The sequence below is a fragment of the Eutrema salsugineum genome, unplaced genomic scaffold (genome assembly GCF_000478725.1).
Source record: "Eutrema salsugineum unplaced genomic scaffold, Eutsalg1_0 scaffold_4, whole genome shotgun sequence".
NCBI classification, from domain to species: Eukaryota; Viridiplantae; Streptophyta; class Magnoliopsida; order Brassicales; family Brassicaceae; genus Eutrema; species Eutrema salsugineum.
The window spans coordinates 5,166,339-5,188,650 of NW_006256686.1; the positions used below are offsets into that span (position 1 = coordinate 5,166,339).

A 22,312-nucleotide genomic window follows, 5' to 3' on the forward strand; every position below is an offset into this window, starting at 1 on the left:
ACAGCACTCGCATGGCTCTGATCGATCCTATAGGCTTAGAGAATAGGACATGAATCTGCTCTCATGCAATATGAACAACTTAGAAGAGACGAGATCTAGAATATGGTTTAGAAACTTAGAAATCATAATCGAACATGTATGCCTATCGATGACTCTTTAGAAACTTGACTCTCTGTGACTAATCTAACATGATGCAAGGAATGATAAAAGACATGAAAGAATGCAAAGATGAAACAGAAAATTTAATTAGATAAAAAGAGAAAGAACAATGGATCCAGGGAAGAATCCCCTTCTCCATCGCCTAGCACTAGAAAAACAAAGTTTGGTGGCTCAAAATCTCATTACAGGAGCACACACTCGTTTAGGACTGCTAATAAATGTATTTATAGGTCCTAAGGTCTTCCAGGTCTCATTTAGGGCTTCTCTGAAGAGGAATGGCGAAATGAACTTTGATGTTGGGCTTTGTGGCTCGGCATAGGTCCACCAAGGGTGAGAGTATTCCAGGGCATATCATGATGCCTCCTTAAAACCATTGATGAGAAATTTAGATGTCAAGATTAGGTCCAAGTAAAATATCCTGCCAGAAAATATCTCCATGAGTAGAAGTCCTCTGGTGGGATTTCGTAGTGCAAGTACTCTAACTACCGCCTAATCTAGTAATAAACCTTGAAAGAGCTTTATCTTATCTGATAGTGTAGAAGCAGACAGGTTGGTTATCATCATTGATTTTGTCATTATTCCCTCAAAATGTATTTGACCTTTGAAAACACTTTTTGAAACTGAAAAGACTTCTGAAAAGTTTTAAGAAAACCAAAAAAATACTAAAAATTTTAAAGAAAAATGCAGAATGCAAAGGCTCATGCAAGAAAATGTGGTCAGTAAGGGATGGAATCCTCCCCTAGACTTAAACCTTAATGCCCCCAGTGTGAAATAAATCAGGAAAGGATGAGAAATAGAGTATGTGAAAATTTAAAAGATTAAAGAAAAGAAAACTTATTTGGTATGATAGTGAATGGCGGATGGTGGTTGATGAGAGTGGTGCTTGATCAAATTGGGATTTATTTGAATCAAGGTAGAGGTGGAAGTGGCCAAAGGTGGCAGAACTGATGCTTGCCGCGGGTCAAGGTGTCGCGGCCGCGACAAAATGCTTCCTGGCCACGGCAAAACGCTTCCTGGCCGCGGCTGAACCTCTCTCGGCCGCGGTCAACTCCTTTTCTTTTTTTTTTTATGCATACTAAGGCCTGTATAAAATAAGAAAAACAAAACTTCAATAGAAAAAAAAGTTAAACTGAAATAAATAAGTACCTAAATGGGTTGTCTTCCCATCAGGCGCTTTGGTTTGTAGTCTTTAGCTAGACTTTTGCAATGAAAGAGACTTAGTTCAAATAAGATCTTGTCCTAAGACAAGTCTTTTTCGAAATCCTCATGTTCTCTCTTGCAGGTTCTTCATTACTCCAGAGTTCTTCTGGTTCAAATGCCTGAGCTTTATGCTTTCATCCTTTTCTCTTAAGTGGCTTAGCTTCATAGAAGATGTCATTGTCGATATTTGCAAAAGAAACTCTCCGGTTGGGCCAATCCATGATGGCTCCAGAAGTTGCTAAGAAAGGCCATCCAAGGATAACTAGATATGAGTCATCTTTGGTCTTCACTATGTATAGATCGACAGGTGCTATGCAATCTCCAGTCTTTAGAGGAATGTCTCGGGCTATCCCTCTTGGAGTTGCATTTAAATCATCTGCTAAGCTAATCTTTGTCCTGGTACTTGAAATGTGCTTAATGCCAAGTCTCAAAGCAGTAGCTTTGGACATCATGTCAATACAAGATTCAGAATCACAAAGAATATTGAGGAATCTTTCACCTCTAATGTTAAAAGAGATAAGAAATTGACCTTTGTCTTGAACTTTTTGCAGAGTTCAAACTGGTCTACCTTCTTGGGCGTGTGAACAAGTTTTTCATCTCTTAGATAGACTCTTTGCTATCACAGAAGAATTGGCCGATCATGTAGTATCTACATGCCTTGGCAAACGAAATTCCTTTGGGCAGAGTCTGAACTACTTGATTGAACTTTCAAGTGCTTCTTTCCTGATTTTTTTTGTGTAGTCACTGGCTTCTTGGGGATCTTTGAGATGGATCCTATAAACAGCTGCATCAGATGATGATCTAGGAAAAGATAGATACCTGGCTCTTCTGAAATAGGTAGAGATGTTCTCCTAAGTCTCCTTGCTGTATCTGAAGAAAACTTGAAGGCAGCCTTGCTTCCAGATGTCATCGAATCCGAGATAGAGAGGAATGGACTTCACAAACTTGTTGAATTTGATCAGTCTCTCTCTGGATATGCTCTTGGTTATTGGTTATGAGTTGTCATCAGATGAATTGTCTCCAAGGTTTGCATATTCAACAAACAGACCATACTGTTCATCTTCTGAGAATTGCTCTTGAAGCTCATTGTCACAAGTGTAAACCATGTTGCAAGGTGCATAAGTGTTGGATTCCTCCTTTTCTTTTGATGCTTGTGCAGTGATTGAGAAGACAGCTTGATCAAACAATCTAGATCTGGTCACAAGGGGTCGGTTTTCAGTTGAACAGGTTTCAGAAAGAGGTTGAAAAGACTCCAAGTCTGAAAAATCAGGTTCCACCGTGGGTGAAGTGATCTGGGCCGTGGTGGAAGTGGTCCTGGCCGCAGGTGAAGTGCTCGCATCCGCGTTCAGCTCCTTCTGGCTCACCATGCTTGCTTTTTCATTCTCTTCTTCTCCATTGTTGTTCCCTTGCTCCCAGTGGTTGTCAGGCATGTCTTGGGTATCCAAATCATTGATTCCAGTGTTCAGATCATACTCTTTATGATCTTTAGAAAGTTTTTCAACTTTTTCTTCTACTTCATCTAAAGCATAGACAACTTTATCTAAAGTAGCATCAAGTTCTTCGGTCTTGTTTTCAACTTTAGCTACGCCTTGCCACAGCTCCAATGTCTAGTAGTAGGTTTGGTTCTTGCTTTCATTCAGCTCCTTATCCAAGACATCGATCTTGAAAGTTTGAGTTTGCAGCTCCCTTTCACTTTGTCGAATGTTGAACTTGTTCTTCCCTTGTTCTTCTTTGAAAAATTCCATCCTTTGATTCAACACTTCATTGTCTTTGGTTCCCTGATCCTCCAGTGTCTCCACGTGCTCAGAGAGGTCATCAAACTTCTTGTTAAGGTCGACGGTGATGGCATATATCCTTGTTCACAGGGTAGCTTCAACGAGGGCTTGGGAAGCAAGGAACCGATTCAGTTTGGCTTCCAATCGATTAAGCAGGATGTTAAATCGATTGTTCTCATAGTTCTGGTGTAAAATCTGATGAGGTAAAGGATGAGATGGTCGACAGTTCACCAGGTGTGGCGAATAGGGCTCATCTTGGTGGTTTGGAGTTCGTGAGTCTCCTAGGTGGTGGTTCGGAGAGGAATGGAAAAATGGACTTTGGTGTTAGGCTTTGTGGCTAGGCATAGGTCCACCAAGGGTGAGAGTCTTCCAGAGCAGGTAAAACACTTGTTTGCCGCGGTGAGAGTCTTTCGCGACTGGTGAATTTGGTCAACTTGTTCTCCATATATCTTTTGATTGCACCATTGGATCTTCTTTATGTAAAGTGCTATGGATAGCTGGTTGTCTCTTATTGAATATCTCCAAATTTGAGCTGGATCAAACGGTGAAAAAGTCTTCATTTGAGGCTTAACTTCTGACGGCCTGATTCTGAGCTAAAAATGTGGATTTCCTCCATTTCGTCATCTTTTTCCCTAAGTTTCCTGAAAAGAGCCTTGAACCTACAACTATAGAGAAATAATAATAAAATTTCCTAAAACTGATTAAAACTTTCGAAAAAGCATTTATCAATAGTGAAAATGGATACAAATACGGTGTTATCAACTCCCTTATACTTAGACTTTGTTTGTCCTCAAACAAAACAAGATCTAATCTGGAAAAATATCATCAATTGAAATCGCAGGGAACTCAAAAATATCAGCAACCATACTTCTATACCTTAATTATGGACAATGCATCAATCAGATTAAGTCTAGAAAATTCTCACCAAAATACAAACATAACTGATCCGTTAATCCGTGATGCGAAAATCCACACACTTAGAACTAACTTCCAGTCAACTAGCTCTTCACATTAATTAAAGGTTTCAGTGATTCTCATCAAAAGGATATTAGACAAGGTATTCAAGGCTAAGTATCAAAAGGCTTTTTAGTGGTGAGGCTTGATGTGTTTAGAGTTACATTTTTCTGGAGAGACAGGATATTATGCAAAACAGCAAGAGAGAGCTGTTGATACCCACAGTTTCCAGTCACATTCCTATGGTGTTTTGGCAGAAACTCGACATATATATAGTCATCTGCGGCTTCAAAATCCTGGGTTTAGACCTCCAGCGACTAAAATCTTCCCGGAAACGGCGCCAAAAACTTGATGTTGGGCCTAGGGTCCAAAGTTTTAAATTTAGAAAATCCTAGTGTCTGCAAGTGCATAGATGTACGTTGTAGGACTTAGAGTGTCGATCCACAGGGAAGATGTCTAATCTGCAAGAAAACCAAATGGAAGAGTAAGCAAAGTCATAAACTCATGGGGATTTGGGGTTTATGGTTACGGATTCTAAACTAGTCATAATCTAATATTTACAGGAAATAAAATGCAATGCAAATGAGTTGCTAAAAGAATATCTGAAGGGTGTTCGACTCAAACTATAGACTCTAGACTCATAGTGGGCGATTTAGACTTCTTTGGTTTACGCTAATCGATGTCAAAGTATTTCCAATTAGCTTTCGGACAATTTATCTTCATCTATCTTCTGGGATCTGCATGGAATTGGAATAGACATGTGTAAGATTAAGCAACTCTTGCCATCTTAATCAACTAATCACTTAAATCTGACATTTAACTCTTGTTCTCATGCCAGAAATAAGATCATGCATTAACTATTGAATTCGTTTGCTCACATCATCTCTACAGGTAGCTCTCGATTCCTGTAGTGACTATGTTCTTCTGAAGCTAGGTATGGATGATCTAATACAACACTCTCGTGGCTCTGATCGATCCTAGGCTTAGAGAATAGGTCATGAATCTACTCTCATGCAATATGAACAACTTAGAAGACATGAGATCCAGAATATGGTTTAGAAACTTAGAAATCCTAATCGAACATGTATACCTATCGATGACTCTTTAGAAACTTCACTCTCTGGGACTAATCTAACATGATGCAAGGAATGATAAAAGACATGAAAGAATGCAAAGATGAAACAGAAAAGTTAATTAGATTAAAAGGAGAAAGAACAATGGATCCAGGGAAGAATCCCCTTCTCCATCGCCTAACCCTAAAAAAAAAAGTTTGGTGGCTCAACATCTCATTACAGGAGCACACACCGGTTTAGGGCTGCTAATAAAAGTATTTATAGGTCCTAAAGTCTTCCAGGTCTCATTTAGGGCTTCTCTGAAGAGAAATTGCGAAATGGGCTCTGATGTTGGGCTTTGTGGCTCGGCATAGGTCCACCGGAGGTGAAAGTCTTCTGGGGCAGGTAAAACACTTGTTTTCCGCAGGTGAGAGTCTTCCAGAACTGGTGTATTTGGTCAACTTGTTCTTCATGTATCTTTTGATTGCACCGTTGGATCTTTCTAATGTAAAGTTCTATGGAAAGCTGGTTGTCTCCTCTAGAATGTCTCCAAATTTGAGCTGGATCAGACTATGCGAAAGTCTTCATTTGAGGCTGAACTTCTGACGGTCTGACTCTGAGCTAAAAATGTGGATTTTCTCCATTTTGCCATTTTTGTCCCTAAGTTTCCTGAAAAGAGCCTTGACACTACAAATATAGAGAAATCATAATAAAAGTTCCTAAAACTGATTAAAACCTTTGAAAAAGCATTTGAAATCAATGGTGAAATTGGGTACAAATACGGTGTTATCAGCACACTACATTGATGAAAAGTGGGTTTTAAAAAGATTATCTTAGGCTTCAAGACGATCATAAGGGGAAGACTATTTGTGATGTTCTTCTCGAGTGTTCGGCTGATTGGGGAATCAAGAAGGTGTTCACAATCATGGTTGATAATGCCTCCGCCAACAGTTCTGGAATGAAGAGATTTGCATAGGATTTCAACTTACTCGGTACTGATGCATTAGTTTTAGGAGGTGAATTGATGCATGTGCGTTGTGCTTCTCATATTATTAACTTAGTGGTAAAAGATGGATTGCGTGGGACTGAAAAAAGTGTATCTGCCATTCATAATGGTGTTACATTTATGAGAGCTTCTACAAACAGGATCAAAGCATTCCACTTAAAAGTGGAATCATGAAGGATGACAATGGGCAGTTTAACTTTGGACTTCAAAACGAGATGTAATTCAATCTACCTCATGCTACCAAGAGCCCTTAAGTTCAGGACACGTTTTGATAGAATGAGAGTAGAAGATATGTTGTATAACAAATACTTTCGAGAAACTGTGGATGGAAAAAAAAAGAGGCAGACCAGCCACGAAAGAGGACTGGGATTCAGCTGCAAGGTTAGTGAAAGTTCTTGTTATCTTTTTAACTCCACATTAGTAGTTTTGGCGTCTTCTACAGTCAACTTCTATAAGTGTTACAATGAAATTGTAACTACAAAACAAAATCTGATAAAGATGTGCAATGATCCTGATGAAACAATAAGGAAAATGGCGAGAACTATGAGAGAAAAATTTGATAAGTATATGGATGGGTTAAAGAATATCAATAAGTTGTGATTATAGCTAGTATATAAGACCCAAGTCACAAGATGAGGTTTACCAATCTTTGCTTTGAGATGATTCACGGAAAAGATACTCCTGAGTTTAAAGAGCTTCAAGATTCTGTCACAAAGGTTTTGGAGAAGCTGTTTGATGAGTATAGCTGCAATGTCAACAGAACTGAGACATCCTCTAAATCCACAGGGACATCTCAGAGTGGGGCTAGATACTCAAGAATAACAAGATCAGGTGCCCAAAACTATGTTCAAAAATATGGATTTAGATTTTGATAGTGGCTATGAGAGAATGGATTTTGTGTACAAGAAGTTGGTAGAAGAACAAGGAGGTGAAGATCCAAGTTCAGAGTTGGATATATACTTGAGGAAAAAATATGAAATTCAGAGTATGATGTCTTGGGTTGGTGGAAGCTAAATAGTTATAAGTTTCCAGCGTTATCTGAGATTGCTAGAGATATGTTTACTATGCAGGTACCTTCTTTGCCTCTGAGTCAGCGTTGAGCATAAGTGACCGAATCTTAGATCCTTATAAGAGTTCCTTGACTCACTATATGATCGAGGTATTGATGTGCACTGAACAATGGTTGAAGTGTGAAATTCGCATAAATGATCAAGAGATTGTCACTAGAAGAAATGCTTGAAGAGATCAAATTACAAGATAAACTTCAGAGATGTAAAGAAGTTCTTAGAAGCCTCTTTTGAACTACTTTTACGTTTTATGTTTTACTTTTAAGTACTTTGAATTGCTTTCACTTTTCAGATTCTGAATCTCAAGGCAACTTTGAAGATTGAAAAGTCTGAAAATTATGAAACTCTTTTTCGGTTATAAGGTAATAATCTCTTTCTTCAGACTTTTTTTTGGTTATTCCAATAGTGTTTGTCATTCACAATGAGTCAATGACTTATTCCAATAGTGTTTGTGGATCACGTTTTCATCTTCACATGTTTTCACGCTTTGTGGATCATATTACTTGAATAATTGAACAAGTGTTCACCTTCTTTATAGGATTGAAGACAGTCATGCAAGCAATGAGGGAATAGTTATATTATGTTTTTTGGTTGTGTCGTTGCTTGTTCTTTGTATTCTTTGTCTTCGTGTCTTCTTTGTTTTTTGGTTGTGGATCATGTTGCTTGTTATTTGTCTATTTGAATAGTTGAAAAAGTTATTGGTTTGCCTTTGTTTTTTGTTCATCTTTGCACTTTGTAGTTTAAATTTACCAATCAATCAGTTTAAAGTTATCAGTTCACTTGTTTTTTAGTATTACGTTAGTTGGTCGGATTTTTTTCCGGATAAGTTGGGTTCTCGGGATTAAATCAAACCCTATAAACCCCAAAATTAGTTTCGGTTTTGTAGCGGTTTTCAATTAAAGTTTAAATCTGATCCGAACCCAAGAAAATCCGATCCGAACTTAACCGAATATTTATCGGGTCTAATTTGGATTCTGACATTTCAAAATTTAGACAACCAAAACCCCTAAATTTGAAACAAACCCAAACCGTTAATCCGAATGTCCAGGAAAAACCCAAACTACGTTTTCATGGAAAGACGACTAAACTAATAATACGAAAACGCATGTTTTACAATGAAGTAGGCCTATAGATATTAGAATAAAATAGGTTTTAATGATCTAATAACAACAAAATTTATCACATCACTTTAAAATACACATAAGATAATAAACAAAACTGACATATGACAAAAAAAATAAATATGACATATCTGTATAAAAATACATATAAAATCGCTTTGAGAACAACATATAAAACTTTTGACTTCACGAATAACAGTATAGATAAATAGGTTAGCTTTGAATATGTTTATGTTAATTCAATGTTACTTTCGGCAAATAATGTATAAGTGTATTAGGTTAGATATGTATATATTATTATATGGTCAAATGGGTTAGATAGCAAATGTCACTATTTGTAATGCCAACATTTTGTAGGTTTCTAGTTTCTACACGAAATTTGAAATTCAATCACAATTAATATACATATTGTAATTTTTTTATTTAAATCGTGTGATATAGGTTGAACCGTCCGACATAGTTGGTGTACAGTTGGTTAGAAAGGTAGATAATAATTCTCGAATTGTTATGAATAAACTATTTAGTGTTGCGTAACAGAGAGCATGAAAGCAAAAAATATCTCAACAACACATGTGAAGAAGAAAAAGTCTTCAACAATGCAAAATCAAATCTGACAAAAAAAAAAAAAATTCAAAACCACGTCACGTGATTAAACCGAAAACACAGGGTGAAAGACACGTGCCTGCTTGTTGCTTACAAACAGAGAGCCAGGCTTAAATTTTTCTTCTCATCTTTGACAATTGGCCAACAATTGGCAATTTCGATGGCAAAATCGTAGTTTCAGACACAACCAAGTGGCAAATCTAAAACTCTTTGTTATTGGTTTTGTCTTTCTTCTTCCACCTCGGACTCATCGGACACTACTTACTACAGATTCAAAGTCTTAAAATTAAAAAAAAAAAAAAAAACCGAACCTTCTCGTCTCTACATTTTCCTTTCTTCTCTGTTCCATTTTCTTCTTCGATTTAAAAAAATTTCGAAAAAATGTTGAAGCTTTCGTGTAATGTGACTGACAAGCTTCAAGGCTTCTTCTTCCTCTCGCATTCTCATCAATCGGATCCGTTACATCGGAGAATCGTCTCCTCCGTTTCTTGTTCTCAGCTGAGAAAACCGGGTTTGGATCCTCTACGAGCAATTGCATCTGTTAATCAAGGGAGTGTGCAGGGTTTGGGGACACTCGCGGATCGGCTCCGATTAGGTAGCTTGACGGAAGATGGTTTATCGTATAAGGAGAAGTTCATCGTCAGATCCTACGAAGTTGGGAGTAACAAAACCGCTACTGTCGAAACGATTGCTAATCTCTTGCAGGTCAGATTATAAAAATTCCCACGATTTTTGTGTGTGTTTTCTGATTTTGATTTTCGATGATTGGTTTTGGTTCCTCGAAAATCACGCACATGTCGTTTTCTAAAGAATATCAACTTCGTTATATATTGATTCGTGAAATGATGAAACTTTGAGATTTGGTGTTTGTATGAATCTTGAATTTGGTCAATTTTTAAAGACGAGAAAGTTTGTATGTGTTTCTGATTTTGTTTTTAAATGATTGGTTTTGTTTCCTCACGCACATGTCGTGTTTCTAAAAAAACCATCAATTCTTGAACTGATGAAACTAAATATTTGATATATGTATGATTATGAATCTCGATTTTGGTCAATTTTTGAAGACAATAACTTTTGTTGTTGGTTTGATGGAGATTTTGTAAATTTTTAGGAGGTGGGATGTAACCATGCACAGAGCGTTGGATTCTCGACTGATGGGTTTGCAACAACACCAACCATGAGGAAACTGCATCTCATTTGGGTCACTGCAAGAATGCACATTGAGATCTACAAATACCCAGCTTGGTATTGGTTCTTGCTTGCTTCTTGTATCCATCTATATGTGTGTGTTGTGACAAGAAATAAGCAGAGTTTTTGAATCTGTTTGCTTCTTTTCTCTTTGGTGGTTACTACAGGGGTGATGTGGTTGAGATAGAGACATGGTGTCAAAGCGAAGGAAGGATCGGTACAAGGCGAGATTGGATTCTTAAGGACATTGCTACTGGTGAAGTCACAGGCCGTGCTACAAGGTTTTTCTTTTCATCATTTTCTACCTTTCATGTACAGTTCTTGTGTTTGTGGATGTGTACAGTGTTAGCTTTCTTCATTGGTTTGGTACCTTATGTTCTCTTCTTTGTGCCATGGACTTACATACTAGACGTAGACCTTAAGTTTTCAGTAACTTGGGTTTAATGGGACTGTCCTGATTTGTTGTTTGACATGTGATATGGTCTCAGCAAGTGGGTGATGATGAACCAAGACACAAGACGGCTTCAGAAAGTCTCTGATGATGTTCGGGACGAGTACTTGGTCTTCTGTCCTCAAGAACCAAGGTAAAACGACTGCTTGTTTCCATGGTGGCTTGATTAAAATCGTTATCACCATGAATGTTAACTAGGTTGTTCTTATGTATATCTTGTAGATTAGCATTTCCAGAGGAGAATAACAGAAGCTTGAAGAAAATCCCAAAACTTGAAGATCCAGCTCAGTATTCAATGATTGGGCTTAAGGTAAAATAGAATTACAGTACTCTTTTCTCCATTTTAAGGCTTTAACATTCCTTAAGACTCTTTGTAATCATGATTTTTGCAGCCGAGACGAGGTGATCTCGACATGAACCAGCATGTCAATAATGTCACCTATATTGGATGGGTTCTTGAGGTGAGTCACCAGAAAAGTTCCATTTTTTTTGTTTTCAATGGGAACTTGTAGTAAACCACATGATCTTGTTTCTTGATAAAAATGCAGAGCATACCTCAAGAAATTGTAGACACGCACGAACTTCAGGTCATAACTCTGGATTACAGAAGAGAATGTCAACAAGACGATGTGGTGGATTCACTCACCACCTCAGAAATTGGTGGGACCAACGGCTCTGCCACGTCAGGCACACAGGGCCACAACAACGATAGCCAGTTCTTACATCTTCTAAGGTTGTCTGGAGATGGTCAGGAGATCAACCGTGGTACAACCCTGTGGAGAAAGAAGCCCTCCAGATAAGAAAATAGCCATTTTGTTCTCAAGTTTCTCTATCAGTCTCCATGAAGATTTTGCTTCACGAGTCTAGTCAGGTCTCATTTTGTTTGATATAAGTTTGGGTTGGACCAGAGGGAAAACTGGATTATTGAAGTTGTCTTTGTTGAACTTAAAATGATGTTTTTGTTCTTGTTCTGTACAAATTTTGAGGATTTAAGCCAAACCCATTTCTTCTTAGGGTCTTGTCTTGTGTTTCTGCGTGTATCTTATCGTAAACTCAAAACAGAAAGATTGTTCATCAGATGTTTTTATTACTCTATTGTTATTTGATAAGTAAAACAAGTTACAAGTATCTTCACGGGTTCTTGAGACACGCAAGCAACATAGCATCGGTTACAACCTAGCTCCTTTCTCTCTCAAAGCATCCATTAGTTAGTCAATGCCTGAGGATATCCCAAATACTTTGCATCAATGGAATTTTCAATCTTCACCAATCTGAATTTCCTTCCACTTCTGATGCATTCGGTTTTTGTGATCGCTGCACTTCCTTGTCTAAGAATCGCTCGTTGAACCTTGATTGCTTGTTGCATCCTGGATCGAGTTTATCCAAGTTGTTCAAAGACAGAGTATCATAAGCTTCGCCGAACTGTTTCGAAGCAGTGGAGCACACAAAATCTCACCATCTCGTTGATTGATTTCTTCTAAATCTCATATGTACCAAGTTTTGTGGAGATTCATATTTAACATTAATATTGTTTTGAGCTTTGTCTTTTACTGTCTCACCGTCTAACAATTAAATATAATGTTCCTTGAAGAGCTAGTTACTATTCTTGTAGAACTTAGCCTTTCCATGTCCACCAACATGTTCCGCTTTAGTTCAGGACTATACCTGATGTTAATTAGAATTTTGACAGACCCTTCATAGATCTTGCTATTTATGGAACCGATTCCTAATTCCTTCAACTCCAACCGAGTTGTCATACCCGAGTCCAGAAGTGAGCTCATTAAATGTATAAAACCTGTCTCTTTGGGATGTCATGTGATATGAACTTCCTGAGTCAATAACCCACTTCTTATGATGCGACTGATATGAGATTCACAAATTATCAACATCTTGCAACAAATCTATTACCACAGCTGCTTTTAGCACATTCCACATTCTCAAGCTCCCTTTTTCGAGCATAAGAGTACTTTTTAGCTGGCCTTCTTTCTTGCAATAACCAACAAGTTACTCTTAGTCCTGACCTTAATATCTTATTTCTATTGTATTTAGTTGTTTTTCTTTTCTCTGATCTTTCTTAAGCAATATAGGCCTCATCACTTCTCTAAGAACCACTTTGATTGGCATTTCATAACTCTGTCTATTTAGAATTTCCAGAGCTTGTCACATCCTCTATAATAAGTATGTATATAATCGTATTTGAGAGTCTCTTTGAGATAGTTATAACGAGATGGTAGAGAGATTAAGCAATAAGATTTGCTTGTACTCCCATTGAAACAGAGACTTTCACACTGCTTAGACCAAATACCAGCTTCACGAAATCATCAATATTTTATCTAGTGATTTTGATTTACCATTTTGAAAATGTAGAATTTTTTGTTGCATATGAATCCGATTGGGAAGTAATTGTATAAATTTGCCATCGTAGACCTATTGTGCATTTTTTTTAGTTTCCTCATAACATGATCTCTGATGTTAAGAATGATCATGTTCATCACCTTTTCTGATCTTTCAGGTCTATCATATTCTTCTTTCTTTACCCTTTACTTATAAGGATTTTTGACTTCGCCTTTCTTTTCCATATTTTAGTCGCTTATGAATCTAATTTTGTCATGCAAAAGCATCATTTTCTTCCACATCAAGAAATCTCCTTGGCCATCGATTCGTGTGTTCGTCATTGATTTTCCAAACTGAGGCTCTGATATCATTTGTTGTGATTTAGCTCAAGTTCAGCTCGCCAATTCAAGGAATAGATTGTTGATCTTAACCCAATTAACCCAAACACTAATTCTCTAAATCACTCAAAAAGAAAAAGAATTAAACAATTCCAAACGAGCAAGAAAACCAGAAAGAAGATATCACTCAAAGCAATTAAGGAGTTCAGGTTCTCAAAATGAGAAAGAAACCCTAAGTATCCGACTTAAAAAATCTACTATCCACTATTTTTTTCACCATTCTGCTATGCAATTATAGAGTATTTGGGAATCTCAGATTCTACCACGCAATTACAGGCTATTTGGCTGGTGCTATCATTTATTTCTTAAAAGTAATTTTGTCTTAATAATTTTGACAATCTAAATAAGATATGAAATATGAATCTCTAATGGCAAAAAAACACCTTGTCAACTAAAAGTCATCGACTTGTGTGGATCGTAGTCTTATACGTTTCTAGTATCAATTTGTGCAAAAATTGAGCTAACATTTTAGATATATTTTTATTTCAAGATCAATTTCAATCATGTGATTTACAGTTCTATATTTTGTAATGCAAGTTAAAATTTCCAAAACTCTCATATTTAATAGCTTCTTACATAAACTGGAAAATCAAAACAAACATTTTTTCGTCATGAATATTAACTACAAATTCAGAGAACAAAGAAAATATTGATACATGCTTTGATCTTTAACATTGGAAGATAGTTTTTGTCATATTTGATAGATTCATTACAGTGAAACAATTCATGAGGCATTGAGAACTATTTGGAGAAGAACTTGCGTGTATTTTTTTCTGCAAAAACTGCAATTACAGAAACAATTAACATGTTTAAGAGAGCATTAATTAAGCGTCATTTTATTCATAGTCAATTACATAGAAAATCATTTATTTTTCCCAATACTCATTTCTTACCGTTAAAAAACTTTGAGAACATAGTCTACAACAAAGGTTAGAAAACAAGTGATCATCATTTACTCTTTTTTTTTCATCATAAAAACCTAAGAATTTGATCAAACCAACAATTCCATGGTGAAATTAGAGACTTGGATATAATTGGTTCATTTGTCTAGACTCTGAAGGTTTGAGCGAATCAAAGATGTAGAGATTGAAAAACAGAATAAAACCTCTCAACTTTGCATTTCATTTCAAGATAAATTTTAGGTTACATCGAGAGAGATTATTTTATAGAAGGTGAAAGAACATTCTAGATAAGATCAGGTGTTATTGTAGACGAAGCTTCAGGTTGAACAGACAAGTCTCTAAGCCTTTTTGTTCTCAGGTTTTCTATCTGTCTCCATGAAGATTTTGCTTCACGAGTCTAATCAGGTCACATTCGTTAATATAAATTTGGGTTTAGACTTTAGACTATAGGGATAGGGAACTGGATTATTAAAGTAGTCTTTGTTGAACTTAAGCCAAACCCATTTCGTCTTTGGGTCTTGTCTTTGTGTCTCTGTGTGTATCTTATCGTAAACTCAAAACAGAAATATTGTTCTGTCAGATGTTTCCTATATAAATGGAGTTTCTTTGACATGAGAGCTGCTGGAAACACCAGGACAAATCATTTTAACATAACACTATGGTTATTTGATTAAGTAAAACAAGTTACAAGGTTGATAACAGATTCTGCTCGTAAAGATGCAAACAATGTGAGATAAAATTTGAGAACTAGAAAATAAACACACTGAATCGAATAAGAAAAAAAGATTTACCGAGTTCTATGTCAGAGCTTCTCAGTTAATCTAATCATGAAAGAGTTAACCGCAGAAGCATCTAAGACGATCCATGAAGACTCAAATAGCTCGTGAAAGTAATCAGCTCTACTTTCTTGAGCTGCTTTTCTGAAAGCATTACCAAAGGCATTGCCTCTTACCGCACCGAGCCTCGGCTTCCCACAAACTCCGACCACAAGTATCTTCCCTGGTTCTTGAGACACGCAAGCGCATAACATCGGTTTCATCCTAGCTCCTTTCTCTCTCAAAGCGTCCATTAGAAAGTAGCAGAACTTCGTCAACGCCTGAGGATACCCCAAATACTTAGCATCAATGGAATCCTCAATCTTCACCCATCTGAATTTCCTTCCACTTCGTATGCATCCGGTTTTGGTGATCGCTGCACTTCCTTGTCTAAGAATCGCTCGTTGAACCTTGATTGCTTGTTGCATCCCGGATCGAAGCTTATCCAAGTTGTTCAAAGACAGAGCATCATAAGCTTCACCAAACTGTTTCGAAGCAGAGGAGCCTCCAGACCCGAGAAACGATTCAAGAAGTGCTGTGATACCGTACACAACATCTGCAGCAGAGACTCTTGAGCTGTATCCATGAAGCCGCAAGAAACTCCTGTAGTAGAAATCGTTTAGACCGTACTCTGGCAAAAACCGATCAAACTCTTGCTTCATTTTTCTTTTCACCTCGTGGCTCATGTAAGGAAACTTCTGCTGGCACTCGATAAGCGCAAATCCCATACGTGCTAGAAGAAGCTTGAGTTTCTTGATCCCGTTGTCACTCCATGTCTTCAATTTAATTGCGATGTACGAGGAACAAAGCATAGAGTCAAACAACGTCCACTCCCTCAGAAGCATAAGCCTAGGCTCTTCTTCGTAAGAGATCCTTGAGCAGTCTGGTGCTCTAACCTTGGTACCGTCTTTCAGAGTAACAGAAGTGAGCTTGTCTATGTTCCCCGAGCTGTTGATGTGTTGCTCAAGCTCCATCACCGCAGCTTGGTATCTCTCATCAGTCAACCTCTCGTGAACAAACTGATCGGTTAAAGAAACACAAGCCAGCCAAAGCAACTCGTTCGTGTTCTTCCTCAACATGTGTGATAGCTCAAACAGCAAGCATCCAGATGGCTTCCCATGGAAAGTCCCCATCCTGTAATAATCCCTCTTTAGCTTCTTAAAAACCTTCACACCATCTCCCATTTTTCTCCTCTTACTTGGCCTATCACCATCACTCTCTTCTTCCTCCTCATCCTCCTCTTCCTCCTCATCTTCTTCTTCTTCATCACTTTCGACATCAGATTCTTCTCTTTCTACATGTAGCTGAAAGCTCTCGTTCGCTAATTTCAACACATCAAAATCGTAAGCCAGATCTGCTTGCCTCTCATCATCATCGGTGTGAAGAACAATAACCTGCTCATTCTGTTCACTCAGGTTATGCAAATGAATAGGTCGGTGACTATCCACCACAAAGACACGAGCCGCAGGACCTAGCTTAAGCACAACCTTCAAATCACGGTGACAACCCCAGTTGATCAACAGTATAGTCACAGGACTCTCCGACGAAGAACACAGCGACCCGTTCGTGGATTTTTGGATATCCGAGAAAGACGATACAGGGAAACACGAGTATTGAATCGAATCTGATTCGAGGATGTGAGTTATGACCTTGAGCGCACAGATTGAATCGACATCAGACGATGAAGGGAATATCATAAGTGGATTCTGAGAAGACGGCGAAGTAGCTGATTCACGAAGTCTAGCATAGAACGATTCTACTTTCTCGATTCTCACCATATCCTTAGAAATTGGAGTTTACCCAGAACAAAATCCCTAAAAACCCTGCTAATAAGAACCCTAATATTATCCAGAAATGGTGGAAGATTCACGAAATTAACTATGACTTCACCAGATTGACGCCACAATTGGATTGAGAGAGACCAGAAATCTGAGATTCGGAGATAAAATCACAGCCAAAGTACCTGAGATTTCGAGTTTCTCCAGTGAATTTGTGAGCTCCGAAATCAGATTCCGTTTCTCTTTCGGCCTCTCTTGAATAGAATCACATCAAGCAAATGAAACAAAGAGGGAATTAGAGAGAGAAGAGAGAGGAGAAGAGAGAAGAGAAGAGAGAGAGAGAGAGTGAGGAAGATGAAGATCTGAAGGTATCTTTCTTCTGGTAATGAACAAAAAATTGAAACTTTTCAATTTTGGTGTTTGTGTATTTGCGGGTTGAAATTTCGAAATATTTTGTTCAAGCGCCAAATTTTTGACGTTGGCGGTGAAATGAGAAAAGAGAGGGAAGGATCCTATGCAACGCCATCCACGGAGAACGAGTAATCTGTACCGTGCGTTTATTCAACTTGTATAAAAGAATCGACGTACATTAACTTTTATGTTTTTAGTCTGACTAGTCAAAGGTCAACTCAATATCAAGAATCAACCAGCTGTTTTTGGTGGACGTCGGTTTAGAATCTGGTAACGTTTGGTCTGGTTCAGTATCTGAAAATACTTGACCCGAACCCTTAATACCGATATATTTGACACCCAAAAATATCCGAACCGAATATCAGAATTGCCAGACCGGCTCGCATTTTATGACTTCGAATTATGAATTGAAATATTGACTCAAAATCAAAGGCTTGAATTTTGTGAACTGAATTTTGGTATCAAACCAAGTCAACGGTTTAATTTACCGGTTTTTTTACCACTTAACGCCGTTAACGGTTTAACTCAAATCCAGGTTTTGATCCAACCCAGACTCAGCTGGTTGGGCTGGTTGAACTGGTCCGACCGGTTTTCAAAACATTGGTCAGCGGTCTGAGATTGGTGCAGAGTGAAAAACAAACTTGGAGGTACCCAAATATCTTTGTTTTTCCAATAAAATCGGTTAACCAAATTGGTTATCCCGTACCAGGAATGTAATGAATCTGCAAGCAGGTCCAAAACTGGAATGATAAACACCAAAAGTATTTAAAAGAAAAATTACAAAAGATACATACAATTTATACTATAATAAGCTTATGCAACTGGGACTGATGCCTTATTCATCTAAAGAAGCTCGAATGTCTGCCATTAAAACCGGTAAACTTACACACTGATTTCTCGATAAGTATATACAATCTTCCGTCAAACATTCCACATTCATTTCCCTCCAAAGCCAAAGCAGCAACACTGTCAATTGCAGAAAGACAAAACCAATGTTGAAATGTGTAAAGATTGTTTTCACTGAGAAGCAAATGAGCTTGAAGTATGTCTTACTTTGGAAGTGTTGGAAGGGTTACTACGGGAGATAGGGTGAGTCGGTGTTCTTGAAGACCCACTCACATTTGCTCCAGAACTTCTCTCTTCACGTACTTTGTTGAAGATGTGTGTGTAACCATCAGCTGAAGCCGGGTTATTCTCGTCCCAATCACCGAATTTAGGCACCACAGTGACTTTCTCAGGCTATAGAAACAGTATGAAAACTCAGATATAGTTAGATAGAGAGCTATTGAACACAAGCAAGAAACAGCCAGCTTCAATCAAGAATCTGACATTCTCTGAAACAAGTGACGCAAGAAGATCAAATTCGACATTTTTGCGGGTAAAAGTGTCAATATTCTGTATTTGAGAGCTATGAAACACAGACATAAGCAAGAAACAGAAAGCTTTAACCAAAAAGCTAACACTCTGTTAAACAAGTGATGCAAACAGACAGAGAGCTTCAAATTTGTACAAAAAAGTGAGATCTTAAATAGCTCTCAAATTTGTAAAAAAAAATAAAAAATATAGCTCTCTAAATATTCTGCATTTGACAGCTATGGAACACACAGACATAAGCAAGAAACAGACAGCTTCAACCAAGAATCTGACATTCTCTGAAACCAAGTGATGCAAACAAACAGAGAGCTTCAAAGAAGACCAAATTTGACATTTTTGCGGGTAAAAGTGATATTTTAAATAGCTTTCAAATATTATGCATTTGAGAGCTATGGAACACACAGATAAGCAAGAAACAGACAGCTTCAACCAAGAATCTGACAACCTCTGAAACCAAGTGATGCAAACAAACAGAGAGCTTCAAAGAAGACCAAATTCGACATTTTTCATTTTTGCGGCTAAAAAGTGTGAGATCTTACGCTTTCATCAGCTCTTAGGTTGGGTTTAGGCCTGGATCTTCCAGTGCCATCATATGAATTCTTATGCAACGGAGACTTGTCGTAGCTATTGTTTTGAGAAGACCTTCCTTGTCTTTTGTTAGCAGCCTCATTCGATGAACCACCACCACCATCACCAAACTGCTTCAACTCGCTCTCGTCTCGGCTTCTCATCTGCTCACGTGACCTTCTAACTGGGTCAGCCTGCTCAGGCTTGGTTCTTGAAGGAGGAGGAGGAGCTTGAGACTGCGAATCCGAGCTATATTCAGGGTCGTTCGGGTTTGTTATCTTGCCTCCTGGAGCTCGAACTTTACGAGCTTTGTCAAAGTAAGCTGTGTAAGGAACATTCTCCTCACCTTCCCAGTTTCCAAATTTGGGAACATTCGAACGCTGTTTTTGCAAGTGATACACACAAATTCAAGATCAGTTCCAACAAGAAAAGGGTAAAATCGTTATAATGACCAGAGCGAACATTCATCACAGACCAAGATAGCAACAACAAGAACAAGAACAACACGTGATTATGTCTTTTGCAATTTCGTTGTCACTAAGAATCGCGAAAGTCTTCGTCAACTGCTAATCCCAAAATGGAAACTTTCTCCATAAAAATGGCAAATTTCCCATATAAGTAGGGAAGCTGATTCAAGAAACTGAGCATAACCCTTTTCTTATCTAACAATCAGAATCATACAACTGAATAATATATCGCAATCTCATGAAATGTTTTCCGAAGAAAATCAAAAAGAAAGAACCTTTTGAAAAAGTGTTTCAGAGATTGACGAAATCGAAACAGAAAGAGAAGAGAAGAGCTGGAGAAACTTACTGCCATGGGAGAATTCTAGAGAGATTGCAAAAGAGATACCTTGAGAGAGAAAGAAGAAGAGAAAGATAGAGAGATGTGAAGGAGAAGAAACGATGAAGAGAGAGAGGAGGAGAGGTTTATCAAACGTTGACTAGTGATGCTTGTATTCCTTGACCCTTCTCTCTTCTCTAATTTTCTTCTTCTCCCCTCTCTTTGGGCTTTGCTCACTCCAAAATGTAATTAAATTAAGAGAGAAATTTAAAACCAAATCTGTGAAAAATACTTTTGTGTGTGTGTGTGTGAAGAACACTCAAACGCCGTCACCGTTAAAGGCGGCTTAAATCGGGTGTCCATGTTACAATGTTTCCTCTTATTGTTGTAAAATTAATAATTTTCGTTTTTAGGATTGGACATTTCTTTGTCTGGAGATAAGCTGTGGGTCTGGAAATTAAATGATAACAGCAGAATCAGATATCAATAAGTGGCTTTTAATTACAGATAATTTAACGATTTAACGGTTAAGTTGAGCAGTAGAGTAAATGCAGTTTTTAACCGGAATATTTGAAATTTTCTGATGAATAAAAGTGTATGAAAAATAAAAGTATTTGCATCTTTTAACGCAAATTAATGTCATATTTGCAAAACTAATGAAGAAAAAAAATTGTTTCTGTTGATATTTTCAAATTTTTGTTACTACTTCCCTCCTTTCTCTCCTTTGCTTCTTATTTTTCTCTTTATCTCTATCTTATCTTTCTCCATCTCTCTCTTCTTTTTGTTTTCTCTTATTATTTTTCAGAGAAATTTAAAAGAAATAGTCAATTAATCTTTAATCTAATTTATTAACACAAAAAAAAGTTTTCAAATCAAACTTAATTTTTTTAAAAGCTTGAAGAGAGCCTTGAGAGCTGCATTGAGAATGGTCAGAAGATTCCACGATGAAGAAGAAGACGACGTGGAGAGATGATGTCTAGTCGTCTACAGTGACAAAAAGGGCAGAAACCGATAAATCTCTCCTCCATGTGACAATCGCTGTTGGTTGAGAGACGAGGTGGCTGCGGAGCTTAAGTTACTGCAGCAATCGCGGCAGTTTATTACCACGGTTCAGATTTAGTTGACTGATTAAGAAAATTGTTAGGGAAGTAACTATTAGACTCACTTATAATACTTTTATGTTAACATGTTAATAGTTTATTTGACTGAGTAATAAAATTGTTAGGGATACAATTAACTATATTGTTATCTTTGATGCATCCCATCTTGTATGTGAGAATACAAAGTCTATTGCATGATTCATCACATAACTCTACCTAGATACTCTGAGAAGTCATTTGTTGAATCCTTGTGCAATCATTACATCCATTATGGCAAATAAACTAATTAAAACTTGTGGCGGAGATTGAATTGAGATATTATTATCTCATAGAGTAGTTTATTAGAGTCCAGAGAATAAAATTTATGACAAAATTGATATGACTAATATTAGGAGGGTAAAATGATCTTTACTGCTGATCATTAAAATAGTAAATTTTAATTCTCGTGGGCTCATGGTTAAGTTTACAAATTCAACTGCTTCTATGAATATCTTTTTAATGAATTTTGTTTATGATTTATTTTAAATAAGTGATGTTTTAAATTTTGAATGCAAAATTAATTATTATTTATTTTAAATATTGTTTTGATTATTAGTTGTTATGTTAAAATGGATAAGAAATTATGTATATAGAAAAAAAACTAAATATGTACAAAAAATCTTAAACATCATTTAATAAAATGAAGAGAATAGACAATAATCTAACAGATTAATTGCTAAAATATACTATAAGCTAATATATATAATAGACAACTTCATTTAAATGTTGTGTTTGATTCTACAATCTTAAGCAAATTCCACATTTTTTAATTGATATCATTGTATTTCAGTTCCCACTTAGACCAATAGTTTCTTTTTAAAATTCCATAGTTTTTTTATCACAATTGACAGTAACAGTGATTATGGTAATATTTATTCAATTTAACTATAAATAAGTTTTAAACATTATATAATTAGTGATGTGATCCTCTCAAGGATCAACACTCTGAAGCTTGTAAGAGATTGATCAGAGACAAAAGTTTTCGGAATAGACTTATGTTTGAAGAGATGATTAGATCAGGTTGTTGTTCAGAGTTTTTTCGATCACAAGAGAAAAAAGACAAATGAAAAGATGTTGCAGAAGCAGCGATTCACTCTCAAGATAAAACAAACATCTGTTGAGGAGAGAGATGATAAAGAAGCTGCACAAGCAGCGAATCACTCTCAAGAGACAAGAGAATTTTGTCCAGTTTTGATACGAGAAAGAGAGAGTTTTATATGATAAAAATTTTGATG

At 37.0% G+C, this 22,312-nt stretch overlaps 3 protein-coding genes across 3 annotated transcripts; 1 reads left to right on the forward strand and 2 right to left on the reverse strand.

Annotated features, from left to right (window-relative positions):
* Positions 1–9,215: 9,215 nt before the first annotated feature.
* LOC18014021 (oleoyl-acyl carrier protein thioesterase 1, chloroplastic) lies at positions 9,216–11,589 on the forward strand. Its single transcript, XM_006418602.2, has 7 exons — positions 9,216–9,642; positions 10,049–10,182; positions 10,293–10,406; positions 10,614–10,709; positions 10,799–10,886; positions 10,969–11,037; positions 11,125–11,589. The coding sequence occupies exons 1-7, from the start codon at positions 9,319–9,321 to the stop codon at positions 11,374–11,376; spliced, it is 1,077 nt and encodes a 358-aa protein (XP_006418665.1). The 5' UTR covers positions 9,216–9,318; the 3' UTR covers positions 11,377–11,589.
* Positions 11,590–14,849: 3,260 nt separating this feature from the next.
* LOC18014022 (cell division control protein 45 homolog) lies at positions 14,850–17,124 on the reverse strand. Its single transcript, XM_006418603.2, has one exon. The coding sequence runs from the start codon at positions 16,801–16,803 to the stop codon at positions 15,013–15,015; it is 1,791 nt and encodes a 596-aa protein (XP_006418666.1). The 5' UTR covers positions 16,804–17,124; the 3' UTR covers positions 14,850–15,012.
* A 717-nt stretch (positions 17,125–17,841) lies between these two features.
* On the reverse strand, positions 17,842–20,267 carry LOC18014109 (RPM1-interacting protein 4). The gene is made up of 4 exons (XM_024153893.1): positions 19,969–20,267; positions 19,128–19,535; positions 18,268–18,453; positions 17,842–18,180 (listed from the first exon to the last, which is right to left on the reverse strand). The coding sequence occupies exons 1-4, from the start codon at positions 19,972–19,974 to the stop codon at positions 18,151–18,153; spliced, it is 630 nt and encodes a 209-aa protein (XP_024009661.1). The 5' UTR covers positions 19,975–20,267; the 3' UTR covers positions 17,842–18,150.
* Between the last annotated feature and the right edge of the window lie 2,045 nt (positions 20,268–22,312).

Bases quoted from the DNA above. Each gene is read 5' to 3' on its own strand.
- LOC18014109 (XM_024153893.1), bottom strand. The intron at 18,454-19,127 runs GTAAGATCTCAC...CTGTTTCTATAG, and splicing joins ACCTAAGAGCTGATGAAAGC to CCTGAGAAAGTCACTGTGGT. The intron at 18,181-18,267 runs GTAAGACATACT...TGCAATTGACAG, and splicing joins ACCCTTCCAACACTTCCAAA to TGTTGCTGCTTTGGCTTTGG.
- LOC18014021 (XM_006418602.2), top strand. From the start codon at position 9,319: ATGTTGAAGCTTTCGTGTAATGTGACTGACAAGCTTCAAGGCTTCTTC. The intron at 10,183-10,292 runs GTATTGGTTCTT...TGGTTACTACAG, and splicing joins ATCTACAAATACCCAGCTTG to GGGTGATGTGGTTGAGATAG. The intron at 10,887-10,968 runs GTAAAATAGAAT...TGATTTTTGCAG, and splicing joins ATTCAATGATTGGGCTTAAG to CCGAGACGAGGTGATCTCGA.
- LOC18014022 (XM_006418603.2), bottom strand. From the start codon at position 16,803: ATGGTGAGAATCGAGAAAGTAGAATCGTTCTATGCTAGACTTCGTGAA.